This window comes from Paralichthys olivaceus, chromosome 14 (assembly GCF_024713975.1).
Source record: "Paralichthys olivaceus isolate ysfri-2021 chromosome 14, ASM2471397v2, whole genome shotgun sequence".
Lineage (NCBI taxonomy): Eukaryota > Metazoa > Chordata > Actinopteri > Pleuronectiformes > Paralichthyidae > Paralichthys > Paralichthys olivaceus.
This window is the reverse complement of record NC_091106.1, coordinates 10,754,104-10,768,983: the sequence shown is the minus strand read 5'-3', so window position 1 is coordinate 10,768,983 and position 14,880 is coordinate 10,754,104. Positions and strand designations below refer to the sequence as shown.

The following is a 14,880-nucleotide window of genomic DNA, read 5'->3' as shown; positions in this document are numbered from 1 at the left end:
TATGAATATTAACACACTGTCTCTCCCTCTCGCGCTCTCTATCGCACTCTCTGTTTCTCCTCTTCCCTAACTTAGTCACACACTCTCGCACACACTCACTCACACACACACACACACACAGACGTAAATGCATAGCACACTAGCAGAGCGCCTTGTCTAATTTTTCATGAAGATAGCTGTTTTTATGCTAATCTGACAGCTGCATTCATTTTCAGGCTTTCTCGCCGACATTTATTTCCCAATCACATACTCACTCGTTCCCACTTGCACACATGCACACACCCACACACACACGCATACAAATACTTATATTCATCCATGACCATACTTCTCTATGTCTTAGAAAAACACCACCCTAATGAAGCTTTTTAATTGGGCAGAAATAGGCACTTATTTGATTGAGACGAGTCTGACAGCTCTGAAGTGCTGGATGCTTGGCATCAAAACCTGAGACTTTGGCTTTGTACACGCAGCCGTACTCCCCCTTTTAATAGACCACTGCCTTCATTAGTCGAGGACTTATTTCTAACCATCAATTTGACTAGTTCACTGGCAAATTGCTGCGAGGCTTCTTCGCACTGAATGGCTAGGTAATTAGAAGCACTCTCCCATCTACCAGGTCATGTTCAGACCTTTCATACAGCTTCTAAAGACAACGGGGTAATGTGGCGAGACAGGAAAAAGCTGGTTTGGAGGTCAAAAGAAGGGCATAATTGGACCAGTCAGTCAATAACGCTGCCGGCTGTGTCTGCCTTTGAGGCTGCTAATGAAGCGCGAGAGCTGAGGAGGTGCCCGCCGCTGGCATGCTGGTTACCTGGGCACCGGGGACACGGCTGCACACTCGCCGGGGCTCACTTGTATCTCTATCCTCTAGAGGTGAAGCAGGCACTGGCAGTAAAACTGAGTAATTGTGCAGCATTATGAGGAAAGTGGTTCCTGCCTCCCTCATTCCTGCTGAATTTTCCCATGCTCATGAATTGACATGAGTGTACTTAAACCCCCAGACAGGGCTGAGAGCTGTTCGAGAGTGATATGTTGCTCTGTGCTTTGCAAAGTCATTACTCAGCACAATGTAACACTCCAGACTGACGTGTTCTGTACACATGGAACTGATTAGGGCTTTGCTGTGTTAATAATGTTTATGTTGACAGTCAGTGGTTCACCTCAGGTACACAATTTTATAGAGGAATACACTGTTAACATCTTTTTTTTTCTCTTTCTAGCGGGAACAACGTACATATTCGGGCGAGATGGTGGACAGATCACATACACGTGGCCGCCAAATGACCGTCCCAGCACGAGGGCAGACCGGCTAGCCATCGGTTTCAGCACTCACCTGAAGGATGCTGTCCTGGTGAGGGTGGACAGCTCCTCTGGTCTCGGAGATTTCTTGAAGCTCCACATCGTAAGTCAAGAACATGCTTTTCAAGTGCAGCACACACAGTTATACACAGGACACACATTAGGTTAAAGCCACTGAGAGTAGGCTACATCCTTACAATACATACAATACATCAACTTTAGTACGGATATGCATTCCCACTGTGGAGTTTGAGAGCTGCTAAAATGGAGAAATTTGAGACACTGCTGGCCCTGTTTTAGTTTGATATCTTCAGGGCTGCGTTTTTGTCTGGATTGACAGAAACTAATGTTTGGAAATGATCACAAAGAAACTAGCAACCACTTGCTGATTGGGTCAATTGGGTCACAACGTTGACTTCGCTGATTCGTCAAGCTCCAATCACATGACCCCATTTTGGAAGAAAACAACTGGCATTAGCCCTGTTTACCAGTGTAGAAGCTAACGTGGATAATCAGTTACAAGCGTGGCTGACTTTGTTGTCCTTGGTAACAGCTGTTGTGCAATTCAATTCTGCATTTTACAATAATACAGCTGCTGACATGCATAGGAGATAAGCCATTATTAGAGCAATACCTGTGTACACCAGCATGTGCATACCTCTCTGTTTATGCCTCTTGTAGGTGATTGGTCATGTGATATGCATTAATTGCAGATCGGGATTAAAAATGCTGCGGTGAACAGAAATCGTTTTAGTTTGAAAACATCATTTTCAAATATAAATATAGTAATATGGCATCGCCTTATTTTCTTAATCAGCTCAATGAGTGATGAAAGAAAGATAGTATTCTATGCCAAAAATAGAACTGTTTATGTTTTTATTTCACATTTCTGTCGTGCTTTTTTTTCTCTCAGTGCTTTTCACACTGATTTCAGGTGGGTGGAGATCAGTGGGAAACATGATGTCATTCACTTGCGGATCTGGGAGCACTTAAATCTGATTCTAGTGACAGTTGGTGGGTTTGTGTGGTTGTTGTCAATCAAGTTCGATCAAACCACACCAACACAGTCCTGATGAAGCAGATATTTTTAGTGCATGCCGTCTAAAATGTTTTTGTTGCTTATTTGGTCACAAAAATCTGATATTAAAGAGAAAAAAAGAAATCCAAGTTTTCTGAGGAAGTCACCGTTTAATAGCACAAGTACAACATGTATGTCCAGCAGTACATTATTGCTTTCCCACCTCCTCAGTTGTGTTTGTGCAACAGGAACTGAGGGTAATGGTGTGGTAATAAGGGTTGGTTCCATACAGTGCATCTATGACCTGGACATAATTCTGCTGGCCTTCCTCTCGCTAGTACCCTTTTACTGACAACAACGCTGACACTGGCCAGAAGCATACAGGAGCACAGCACACATATATACACACATGCAGCACAGCACACATGCACAAAAAAATCATGAAATTGGTCTCGAAGTTTGCCTCCACCGCAGCTGCCCACACACTGAGATTCATACATACAGTAAGCATGCAGTGACATAAGTAGGGCTGTCCTGAGGACACACAGCAGCTGTGATGTTGTTCTTATGAGACACCTCCATATACTCTGTCCTGTGTGATTTTTTTTTCGCCAATTTTTCTCTTCTCCCAAAGCCTCAGGGCTAAATGTTGTTTATTTGCCCCTATTTTTAATTGAGGAGTGATCGGCCACTTAAAAAAATACATACTTTTTCATGCACAACATTCATCAGCAATTGCCACATAGGGACACGGACAAGATGTTCGAAAGACCATAAAGCGGAGTGTTGGTGTAAAGGGACAGATGTGCTCACTGACATGTGCAAATGCTCCGCTGCAACCCTCATGTGCTCTGCAGCTTCCTCGGTTCTTCTTCACCTGCACGAAAATACCTCAACAGAGAAGAAACAGGCAAGATTTGCTTTATACACTAATTTTATGTGAGTGATGGAAAAAACATCTCAGACGATTTGCTTCTTTTAAAAAAAAATGGCACAGCAGGGCTCATCTCAATGCAGTGTTGAATTAATATACATACATATGTGCTCCTTTGCTTAAACATCATGCAAAAATATTCCTCAACGGCTCACTATCTCTTGCAATTCATTCAAATATCATGTAGCTATTCAGTCCCTTGTCACAGGAGATAAACACTGTTGTTTGTACCTGGTGCACAGCTCTGCAGCTGCAGCATGTAAAACATTGCTGAGGAAAGACACTGTTCACACTGTATCCTAATGAAACATCTCCTACAGTCAGAGCCTGTGTGCCGTGGCTTTATGTTTTACTAGAGATGAATGTTAGAGGTGAGGGACCTGAGCCGCACAGACAGGTGAGGTGAGAGAATGGGGAGTCTCGCACGGAATAACGAGGCTACGAGATCATGCGGCTTACAGCAGATACACACGTAGTCCCGTTGATGGAATGTGCAGCATTCAATTGACTTTTTAGTGAGAAAAAAATGTTGATAAGGCATGTTCTTATACAGCAGGGGCAGTGGGTTGTGAGAATCCCCGCTCCTCTCGCATCAGCAGTCACTCTGAATGCCTCCGCTTATTTATTTATTTCCTTGCATTAATCTCGGGGCTTTGTGAAATGTTGCATTTCATTAGAAAATGAGAGAAGCATGAGAGAATTTGAGTTTTAAAGAGACGGAGGAAGCAATGGAGACACAGAAGATCATGCTCTTAATTTTTGCGCATCTGGTTATAGAGGATGAGCAACAGGATCATTGGATGGAAGTGTATACAAATATTTTGGTTCTGTGCATTATAAAGCTGTAACAGGTTCAAATGAAACTCCAATTGAACATGTTCTATCAAATGAAAGTTAAATAATGATCATTTTATTATACGAGTGCAGTGCTCGTTGTAAACCTGCCTGTTTGGAATGGGTAGTTTACTGTGGAAATACTGCAGAGCTCCTCAGAATCATTTCTTGTCATTAGAGAGGACTCCTCAAACAGTTAAATAGACTATATAATATTTATACAGTTGTTATGTGCTGGAAGTTGTGTGCAGAGCTTTTTATAAACAGTCTGTTGTGTAGAGGGAAGTTAAAAACTCAACATTTTTCATAAAATGAAACTGAACTTGTTTTATTACTGCTCAAGTGTGAAGCTTACATATAGGTTTGAATAATTTACTTAAACTGCTTTTTATTTTACAGACATGAAAGGTCTGGCAAACAATCATCAGACCCACGTTCACAACCTTTCAAAAATAAAAGCTTTGTCATTCTGCTTGTTATAAACCAACTAACCTCCCAGCAAAACAAACGCTGTGCTTTTACTTTGAAGCCAAATTGCTAAAGACTGATTCTATGAATATTGCTACCATGACAGAAATCAGCAATAGTGAACATCTGCATCAGTCTGATGTGGTGAAATAAAATGAACCAATCAACAGCAAAAGACATGTAAAGTTGATAAGATGAATGGTGTTTATTAAATGTCTTTTTTTTAAACAGACACTCAGTTGAAGTAAGAGGTATTTCCTTAGCTGCGTGCTCTATCCAAATAAAAAAATAGCCGAAAAATTAAATCACAATACATTATGAAATTGGAGTACTTATGATACAAACCCTCTAGATATGTGTTTCACACCTCTGTCTTCTCCTCATTAATTACAGTGGAAAGGACGTGTTTTACAGCACTCCATTAAACACAATGAGCTGTGCAAAATTGCTACTTTGATGCGTTTGTATTATGCAAGAATAGCAGCACTCAGCTAGTCACCTGCAAAACCCTTATTTGGTTGAACTGTACCCTGAGCAGATCATGCCATAATATGGCATATTATTATAATATAATCACGCTGAGGCCTAATTTGCTATAGCGTGGCATTGGGAGCTAGTTAGTTTCATTCACAGTGGCCAAATTGTCCTATTTCCTTAAGTAAATGTATTAAATAAGTGTGACAGACTGTTGATTTACATTATTGAATATGTAAAAACCAATTTATGGAGTTGTTAATTCATTCAGAGTTGCATACTTTGCTAACAATGTTTTATACGGCTGATTCCCAATGGTATTCCCCTGATTCCTTTCATTTACCTCAGCTCTGAGCACAAATGTCTAAGGAGGAGTGTATCTTCAGCTGTATGAGATGGGATTAGACCAGATTTCAGTATTTACCCCCCTCATTCTTCATCCTCTACATCCCTTACCCCCCCTAATCTCCTGCTCCCATTTCATGATGACAGGAAACCCAGCAGGGCTTGAAGGACGCCATCTCAGCTCACACTCTCAAGAGGGAATTTTTCGAGTAATATGTGGAGACTATGATTTAAATGCACCTCAAAGGAATTGTGATCCCTCCCCACATCTCCATCTTTATCACAGATAAAGACAATGACTGTGAAGTCAGCGAACCATCAAATGTACGACAATCACTTCCTCGGGCTCATTACTGTAGCATGGAAGCAGGACTAGATTCATAATAATGTTTCTGCTGTTTCTCCAATATCTACAATCCCTTTCACTTTTGCTAAGGTGAAGCATTTTCATGAGGCCCCTTGAACAAGGACATAAGACCTGCCTTTAGTGTGCCCTAGCAAAGTATGTACATATATAAAATTAATTGCACTATAACTGAAAGTTAAATCCAGGGGAAAAATTCACAATGACATTATGCAAAACAGGGAATTATGGATGTAATGATCCTCTGTTGGTCTTGGCAGTAGGGTAATCCATGCAGAAGAAGAATAAGAACAAAGTTTGTAAGATGTGGGTTTTCAGTAGTTTCTCTGTAATACATAGTATACTTTGTAATACCTGGAAAATCTCCATACAGAATATTATAGAGGTAGATTGTACTATGATGCTGTTAAGGTATCATTTATTTTTTTCCACACAAACAACTGCTGTTATTGGAAATCCATCTGCACATTTTTGAAAAGCCATTTATTCTGAGACGTAGGCTTTGCAGTTGTTTTCTTCTTTTTTGTTGTCAATGAGCAGCGGTGACAGTGACTATCAGAGGCTCACTTCAGTCTCAGGTGGGGCCCCGAGGGGCCCAATGAGCTTGTTTTGTGCCTCAACTCAATCTCTGTGTGGGGGTTGGGGACCATTCCCAGCATTTTCTTTCCCCTCTTCTAATTGCATGCAGCCCTTTAAAAAAAAAAACAAGCAAGGAAGGCACTCTGGCTTAGACACAGCCACAGTGTGAAGTTAATGTATTCCATAGAGCAGAGAGAATGGTGGAGAAATAATGACTTATCTGGTGGAGCATTGCTCCCCTCGGTCCTCCTTTAGCTGACTACCAGAAAGGGGGTTCTCCCTCTGATAGAAGACACCTTTAATTGCAGTTTCAACTCCTGCTCTCTACCCTATTAATCATGGGAAATGGCTGGAGAAAGAGACTACCAAGCCCACTGTCTGACTATCTCCACTTCCCAGTTAGATAATGTCATCTTTCATGTGTGTTTTTCTTTTTTTCTTTTTTTTTGGTGAGAGGCAATTCACCTCACCGCTGGGGCTATGATTATGCACTATCGCGTGCTTCATTAAGTGAATATTGTACAGGCAGGTTTGATGCTACAGGTGAGATTGTTACCTGGGAGAGGTGCTGGTGGTCTCAGGAGATGAGAACTTGTGTCACGCTATCCCCAATACTCTTATTAAAACACCTGCCACTGCTCCTGTGTAAGTGTCTGACCCAGTAATTACCTCCTGTGCGTGCTATGCACACAGACATAGAACAGACTTGTATGTAATGCCCCAGGAATCACTGGTGTACAAATCTCCTGTGTTGCTTGCTTAGTCATGGTACATCAATCAGTCATTAGCCTCTAAGGAGAATGACAAATACCATATATCATTATTATTATTACAATGTCTTATGTTCATATCTACTATGAATAGAAAAGTAATTCAACCAAATATAATACTGATTTCAGCCTGTGTGTGCAAATTAAACATATCATTTTATCTCCAGCTAATTTAAAAAAGTATATTCTTTCATATTTTATTATTTGCTGGATGTTAATTTTAAAAGTTGCTATAGTGCTGTTTGGAAATCCTGCATTTCTGCACAATGTATCATCAGCTGTTGCTATGGCAACAATACTAGTATAAGAATGGGATGGTAGTTTTAATCCGATGGTGATAACTTAATTTAATTCATTTTAAATCACAACATAGCAACTCTGGTCATTTTGGTCAAAACTCAATGATGTGTGATTCAGACTGTTGGAAACTGGTAGAACAAAATAGAAGGCAAATGTTTGGCGATGGTAGAGCGATCAAAACCAAAAACATCAAACGGAGAAAAATGTCATAGATTTTGACATTAAGAAATGTGCAACTCTCCCCATGCACACAGTGTTCGCAAAATATGACATGCCCTGATGAGGAAAAGCTGATCCGAAGTATTTTGGTATTAAAGACACGCTGTCTAAATATGGATTTGCTCCCATTTCGATTGTTCATCATAGAACTGTCATACTCTAATGAGCAAAGGGGTAGGAGTAAACACATCCACATGACAAATGATTTGACTTTCCATGGTTTGTGCTGACACAAGTCACTCTTCCTTCTGAAGTAACTCCACGGGCTCACTGGGACGATTTCTAAAGACAGCCACACAGCTGCCAAACCTTCCCTGCTTTCGTCAAAAACAATCTAACAGGAACGGGCCATGTAATTTGAGAATAATCAAGAGTAGAGTGCTCTGGATAGGAAGATGCCCAAGTGTATTATATATTTTTATTTTTATTGAATTTATTAATTGGAAATGATATTGCCCTCTCTATTCTCCTATCGTGGAATCAGTTAATCAAAGAAGGAATACTGGTAATAATAGCTGGTTTGTATCAACAATGCATATTAACAAATCATGTTACAACCCCCTAACCAGATGTCATGCCCCTCTTCCCCTGCTCTCTCCTCCTTGTGTCACTGAAACCAGAACTGCCATTTGCAAGTTAGCATGTTTGGAGGTTTGCGATGCAGTGCTAATGTTGCTGTGATGGTGAGTTAATAGCTGAACATGATGTGGACGCAGCAGTTGAAGGATAGAATGGGGGGTTCACTGACCTCATTTAGTCCCTCACTGTTGATTCAGTCACACGTACACGAGCAGGGAGGACACAGCTCCGAGACAGGATAATACTCCTTTATAACGTATTTGAACGCTCCTCACATGGTTAAGATACCGAATTTGAGCTGAAATTGTTTAAGTGGCGATGAATGGTGGTAATAGTATGGTAACAGCGCTGGTAAATATAGCATTGATTTAATGTCAGCCGTGACCGATTGTGGCAAAGCCTGTATGTGAGAGTAAATGGCCTCCTACCTCTTTTAGTCATAGACGGGGCAGCCGCTCGGCTCGGATGATGTACCTGACCTCAAAGAATCAAATCTCATCATCTCCATATTGAGAAGGGACAGCGCTAGAATCACCATTACTCATCTTTCAATTCCAATCATTTCTCAATTTGTTCAAGCTCTTTGCCACTACAAAGCCAAGTGGTCCATGAAGAGGAATGAGGGTCTGCGTGTGTGTGTGTGTGTGCGTGCGTGCGAAAGAGAGCGAGGGAGAGGACGATTTGTGTGTATGTGTATTTGAGAGGGCAGGACAATAATGTACCTTCACTTTTATTAGTGTAACAAATCACAGTGAATACAGCTTGTCATTCCCAAAGCTGTACATCAATACGTTATGGGCTTGTCTCATACAGAGCAATATTGCCATTGCTAGCGTGGGGTAAATTTGATTTCACCGTCGATGTTACACTGTAAGGCATGTTCGCTGTTCGCTGGGTTACAAGGTTAAAGGCATTGACATTTTGTGTATTTCTTATTGCAGTTCAAGGGTTGAATTGAGTTTGTATTGGCCCAGCTTCTCACCTACATCCCAGTTGGACGTGCTCCTGTAAAACAATCGGCCCATTTGACTCCATCCGCATTTTCTGAATTCTTTAATCTTTATTTTTTTTCAATACCAAAAGTCAAATCCCAGTATGTCTGTGCATATGCCGGTTTGTATTCAGAGGAGATTGAGTTTGTGTGTTTTGGGGAGTGGAGCGGTGTAGCATGGAGTCACTATAGTTGTTGACTTTTGACACAGCTGCCCCAGGCCTCAGGGAGGGATAAAAATAGTCTCACTCTTTCTCGCTCCATTACAGTGAGCAGAAGTACTGAGTCTCCCATCTAACCCATATAGAGCGTTTTTTTCTCCAGAATCACTTTGGTAGGAATTACTCATGTTGTGGGGACCTATGTTTGTGTCATTGTCCCCGTAATGTATATGATAACATTTTAAGGTAAAGATGTGGTAAGCAAGGGGAAGATTAGGTGTGGCTTATAGTTGTGTTTAGTTAATATAATTTTAGAGTAAGTCAATGTGAAATGTCCAGGGGTCACATTTATTATCTACTGTCAATGTATTGATAAATTGATTGGTTTGATATGTGAGCGTAGCCAGAACTCTCTGGACTCCATGTTGTTCAAATCATTGGGTAATACATGAAATCTCTCCATACCTGAGTGTGGGAGTCAGAAATTACTAAGCAGGTGATAAAATTACCTGATTAAGTAATGTATAGTGGAAATTTGTACTAATGTTTGCAAGTTAGACTAATAAGCTTGCTCTTTCTAAGTGGGGACTTTTCTCCCTAGCTTAATTTTTTACCAATGATATTCAAAGTTAAATTGGAATACAAAATTAAAAACATAAGATTTTCTTCCAAATTCCAAACTTTTTAAAGGCATGAGTTTAAGTGACTAATTCACACTGTGTGGGTTTCTTGTTAAAAAAATATTGTTGTTTCAACAGCTATATGCTCGACAGATGCTGACAATTTGCCTATGAGCAACAGAAAAGATCTCAGTCAACAGCTGCCGTGGAAAACGCCCACCCAGAGGGTCGGAGCAGCATAGACGGTGTATCTATGAATTAGTCAAAAACTATTTTGACCTCTTTTGAAAGAGAAATGTATGAGAGCTTAAGTATAATTTCTGTACTTAAAAAGTGAGACACATTCTAGCTTTTCTTTGATATCACATAGAAGAATTTTCTAAAAAATATAAAGATAGAAAATATGTACTTCACACATGAGTGCTCGCTGTGCACCAAGTCAGCCTCCTGGTCTATACCAAGGTTAAGAAAAAGCAAAGTCAATTTGGACCAGGCCAAGTCTGAAATTACAATTACTCTCGTATATATCCCTGGCAAAGAAAAATCTTTCATGGTGCTTCTCAGCTAATTATTCCATAATTGTTGTTGGTGCCCCTGTTGTTGAGTTTTTCACAGTGCATTGTATTGGGTTGCATGAAATATTAAATAGACAACTCGCCTTGTTCTGGTCAACTTAATTACCTTTTTCACTGCTGCACTGCTCTCATCTCTAGCCCCTTGTGCTTTCCATCCAACCCTACAAGCATGCTGTTTTTAATTATGTGCTGCTGTGGAAACATTTTGCAGCATGGCACAGTGGGTGAATTGCTGTATGCTGTTGGGGGTCTGGCTCAGTTAATTTCAGTGCTTGATTTATTATATTTAATTTTTATTTTTCTTCTGTTGAAGGGAATATCTTTCCATATCTGCTAGGAACAAGACAATGATGCTCTACTGTTACAGTTTGCTTTCACCAATAAACCACACAGACTCATAAAACATTAAGAGTAAAAGAGTAGCAGGAAGCTACAGATTGAGAGGCAAGACGTATCATATGAACGTATGGAAATCAGCACAACTGAAACCAATCTTGACTGGGCTTGGTGAGGTGGGGAACTGTATCCGCTTATAAAATGTCTCAGGCTTCAGGGAGAGTAACCATATTGTCAGCAGAAACACTCATCCTCCTCTTGTCCCCTGTTTATGAATAATGGATTTAGTGACCCTGCCTATATCCTCCATAGCGACCAGTCGATATTACTCAGGACTGACTTTACCAAGACTTTAACTCCGACTATGCAGCGGGCAGCACTTGACATTTAAGTTAAATATTGCAAGACTTGTGTGTTTTCTGCATCATCATTGCTCTTGGAGAAGTCTGGCCAATGTCTTGTCTCCGGGCTGCAAGAGACTGACATTGCAGCAAAGCACTTTTATAGAGCCTCTGGTAGATAGCTTATTCTACTCATCAAAGGAAAAGGCTTTGTGTGTGTTTAAGTGCACGTGAGCATCGAAGTATTTTCTCTGCCTCTTTGCTACTAGTATAATAAGAGCTGTGCGGTGCAGGCCAGCAGCGCTGTTCAAGCCAGAGCAAACAGTCTCTGACATGTCAGCAGTCTAGATGTGCAGTGCAGCTCATACCCGGAGATCAAACAGACAGGGACATGTTGTTCCTTTGTCCTCCTCCATCCCTGCAGGTGAGTGCATGAGGTGAGAGGAGCACCCCTGGATCTGTGGCCTCATTGTGCTCAGTTTACCAATCATGCAGCATCAATGCCTCATCTCAGAGGAGAAGAGAGATGTTGCAGGAAGAGGCTGAGTTTTGTTTATGTTGCAGTAAATGTTGCACCATCGAAGAGGTGTAAAACTTTATAGCTCATTCTGTGGGTCGTCTAAGTAGCTGGAATGAGTTATGGTTCGGTTTGCTTTTCCCAGAAGGGCAACGCAAACACCTTGACAACAGTAATTAAAAGTGCATGTGAGGCCTAATTCATTTTCTACTCTTCATCTCCTCCCTTCACTTGGCCTAATAAATCAGTTATGCTTGAAGTATCTGCTTTTCCTTAACTCTTTAATTCACCAGTGCATTTTGCAGAATAGCCTTGTGTCTGACAAGGAGCTTCTATAAAAGATGTAGAAAATTGTTATGGGAATTCCGTGTCTCTGCAGGATCCACACTGAGCTTAACACACAAAGTCAAAGTTGTAATCTCCCTTCAGGGCTGAAGCATTATAATGTCTGATCAGGTAGAAAGCAGAATGGTGCTTGCACTGTATAGCTTAGTGTTACTATTATTTATGCAGGTGTTTCTTATTGTTTCCTTCACTGTGTATGACTTTACCTCTGATGAAGATTAAGAGACACTTTGGCAATGAAGTGAAAAACTAAAACAGCTCTTCTGAGAGAACAGATTTACATAAAGAGAAATGGACTTGAGATGTCACTCAAATACACTCTTATTGTCTGAAGCCTCAAAAAAGCCACCTTTGTAATGACTTCAGTGCCCGCCTATGCCCACTCTCATCCATAGTCATTTCTAAGGCAATCACAGGCCAGAAAGTCCCTGTTATTTATGTGAAAATGTAACTGCTATTGAGCAGCAGTGTCGCCCACCACCCTCCTTTAGTCAATAGCAACACAAATCGATAGGCAGCCAGTCAGCGAGTCTGTGTGTGTGTTTGTTTTTTAATCCATAAACATCCACTCCATAAACTCCACAAACCTTGGTTGTCACAGCCATTATTATGGTATTTCCAAGCTGGAGGTAATTGTATAATCATTACCACTTCATGAAATCTTAATAGGCGTTGTAGATTAGAGGCAAAAGTAATGGCATGAGCCAGGAACCTGTGACTCCATCAGTTGTAAAACAGATGGCGGAAGAAAGTTTTGTGTCTATGCAGAAACAACTTTCTGCCTTTTTTAATTGTTTGCATTATCTCTTTTTAAAGTAAGACTGTTAACATAAGTAAACACCAATATAACAACAATGCAATATAATAAATGTTAATAATGCCCAAAGCTTGCAATTCGATTGATAAAAAGGTAAATGCATCCTCCTTCAATCTCCTTTTCGAGTTTGGGTGTCCCGGTGATCATGGGCGCTGTGTTGTTTGGGTAGTGGTCCCTCGTAAGGCAAATGGATCCTAAAGGAGGGACCAGACTAAGAGTGATTTGGACTATCAATGATGAATAGGGTAGCGTTGTGGTATTCCTGCCTGGAATAGGGAAACTGGTGTGCCCTCCTGGAGCCAGACCTGGGAGTGGAGCTAACCAGCAACCATCTTGTGGTTGGATCTTGGCCCATAAAGCCCAGTTGGACCGAGCTGCTCAACCTGAGCCCACCACCCATGGTGTAAGACATTGGGTTGGATGCTATGCATGGGGAATGGCAGGCGAGGGAAGGAGCTGGAAAACAAGCTCACCTCATGTTGTAGACTAGTTCTTTGGGAAAAGGTCAATGAGAAAAAAATGTGGATGTTGCAGATGGGAATGGCAGCAGGAGCTAGTGGACCAACAGAAGACATCACAGTTGCAGGACAGAACGAGGTCACAAAGACATGCAAACATCAAATCACTTGACAGCAATACAAGCTAAACAACTGTATAAGCAAACACTAACATGTAATTGTGAATGTCAAAGGTAGAGGGTTGGCATTTGTATCAAAGGTGGAACCTGACAGAGAGGGTTGATATCTCACAGCCCCACTGGGGACTTCTCAGCACACCATGAGAAGAGGAAGACGCAGTGGTGGGAGGAGGGAAGCAGCAGCGAACTCATCACACACAAGGCCTTATCGGTCTGTCGTATTATTTCACCACAAAGAACCGCAGGGGCCTTATCTCACTTCCATCTCCCTGATAAGGTCTGCTGCCTCAAACAAAAATAAAAGACAAAAGGGGGGTCGGACAGAACAAAATGACAAAGCAGTGCGAGCCTCCTTCAACGTGTTGGCCTTCTATTACCTTTCCCTGCAAGATGACTGATAAGAACCCAAAGACAATGAAGAAGGGAAAGACAGAAGATAAGTTGGAGGAAAGAGAAAGGATAAAACTGAAAAGATAAAGACCGTGTAAGGACCCAAACATTTCATTAAAGGAAAAGCCTGATGTTGGCACAGAAGGATGAAGAGGATAAGATGAAATGAGGGAGGTGCCAGGATTAAGTCTGGAAAAGGATACAAACACACACACACGAGTGCATGTCCACCCTATTTGTATATCCTACTTCTGTGTTTTCTGTCACAGGTTGTCAGGTACATCATGCTCTACACAACCTGTGTGACCATTTGCTGCTGCCTCTGTAGCCCTCAGTGTGCAGTGTGCATGCATGAGTGTGTCTGTCCCCCCTCACAGTTGGAAGTTACTCAGTGTGTGACTTTTTTTCTGCTTTATCTTTTTTTAGGGGATAGATCAGGCGTGAATGGAAGATCTAAGTCTGTGCAGACACCCACAGTGAAGTCACACTTTTTTTTTTTTCATTGTTCTTTATTCAAATGGGCTATAGTGTGGCTACAGCAAGACTGACAAGAGGGTTAAAAAAAACAAGTGCTTAGAAATACCTGCTTCCTCTTCTCTCCCTCAGCTCTGTGCTCCACCAAGCACAGTTTCAGGCCAGCCCGGACAGAGAGATCCAGACAGTTCTAATGCACAACATTTATCATCATGGCAGTAGTGCTTGCCACCCCGGCCCGATCACTCCCCCTGTTATAAACCACAGCTTCGAAAGAACGCTGAATCAGGAGCAGCATGAGATCAGATCAGTACTCTAGCATAACGCAAAGATTTGCGTTGGCCCAGTTTTTATGACACGTTGTTTGATTCACACTGTCATATTAAGAGACACAAACAGTATGGTAGGACATAATGGGTATCCTGTTTAGGTTTTTGTTAGCCAATGACTACAATTACAGGAGAGACCTTCAGTAAAACCTGGCTGATCC

General features: G+C 41.3%; 1 protein-coding gene across 32 annotated transcripts in view; it reads left to right on the top strand.

Moving 5' to 3' along the window:
• LOC109630696 (neurexin-1a) overlaps positions 1-14,880 on the top strand; it is a 245,071-nt gene that overhangs the window by 159,031 nt on the left and 71,160 nt on the right. For all 32 annotated transcript variants that reach the window (XM_069538551.1, XM_069538526.1, XM_069538536.1 and 29 more), the window contains one exon: positions 1,224-1,405. In XM_069538551.1, coding sequence (XP_069394652.1) covers positions 1,224-1,405 — 182 coding nt within the window. The remainder of the gene's footprint in view (positions 1-1,223; positions 1,406-14,880) is intronic.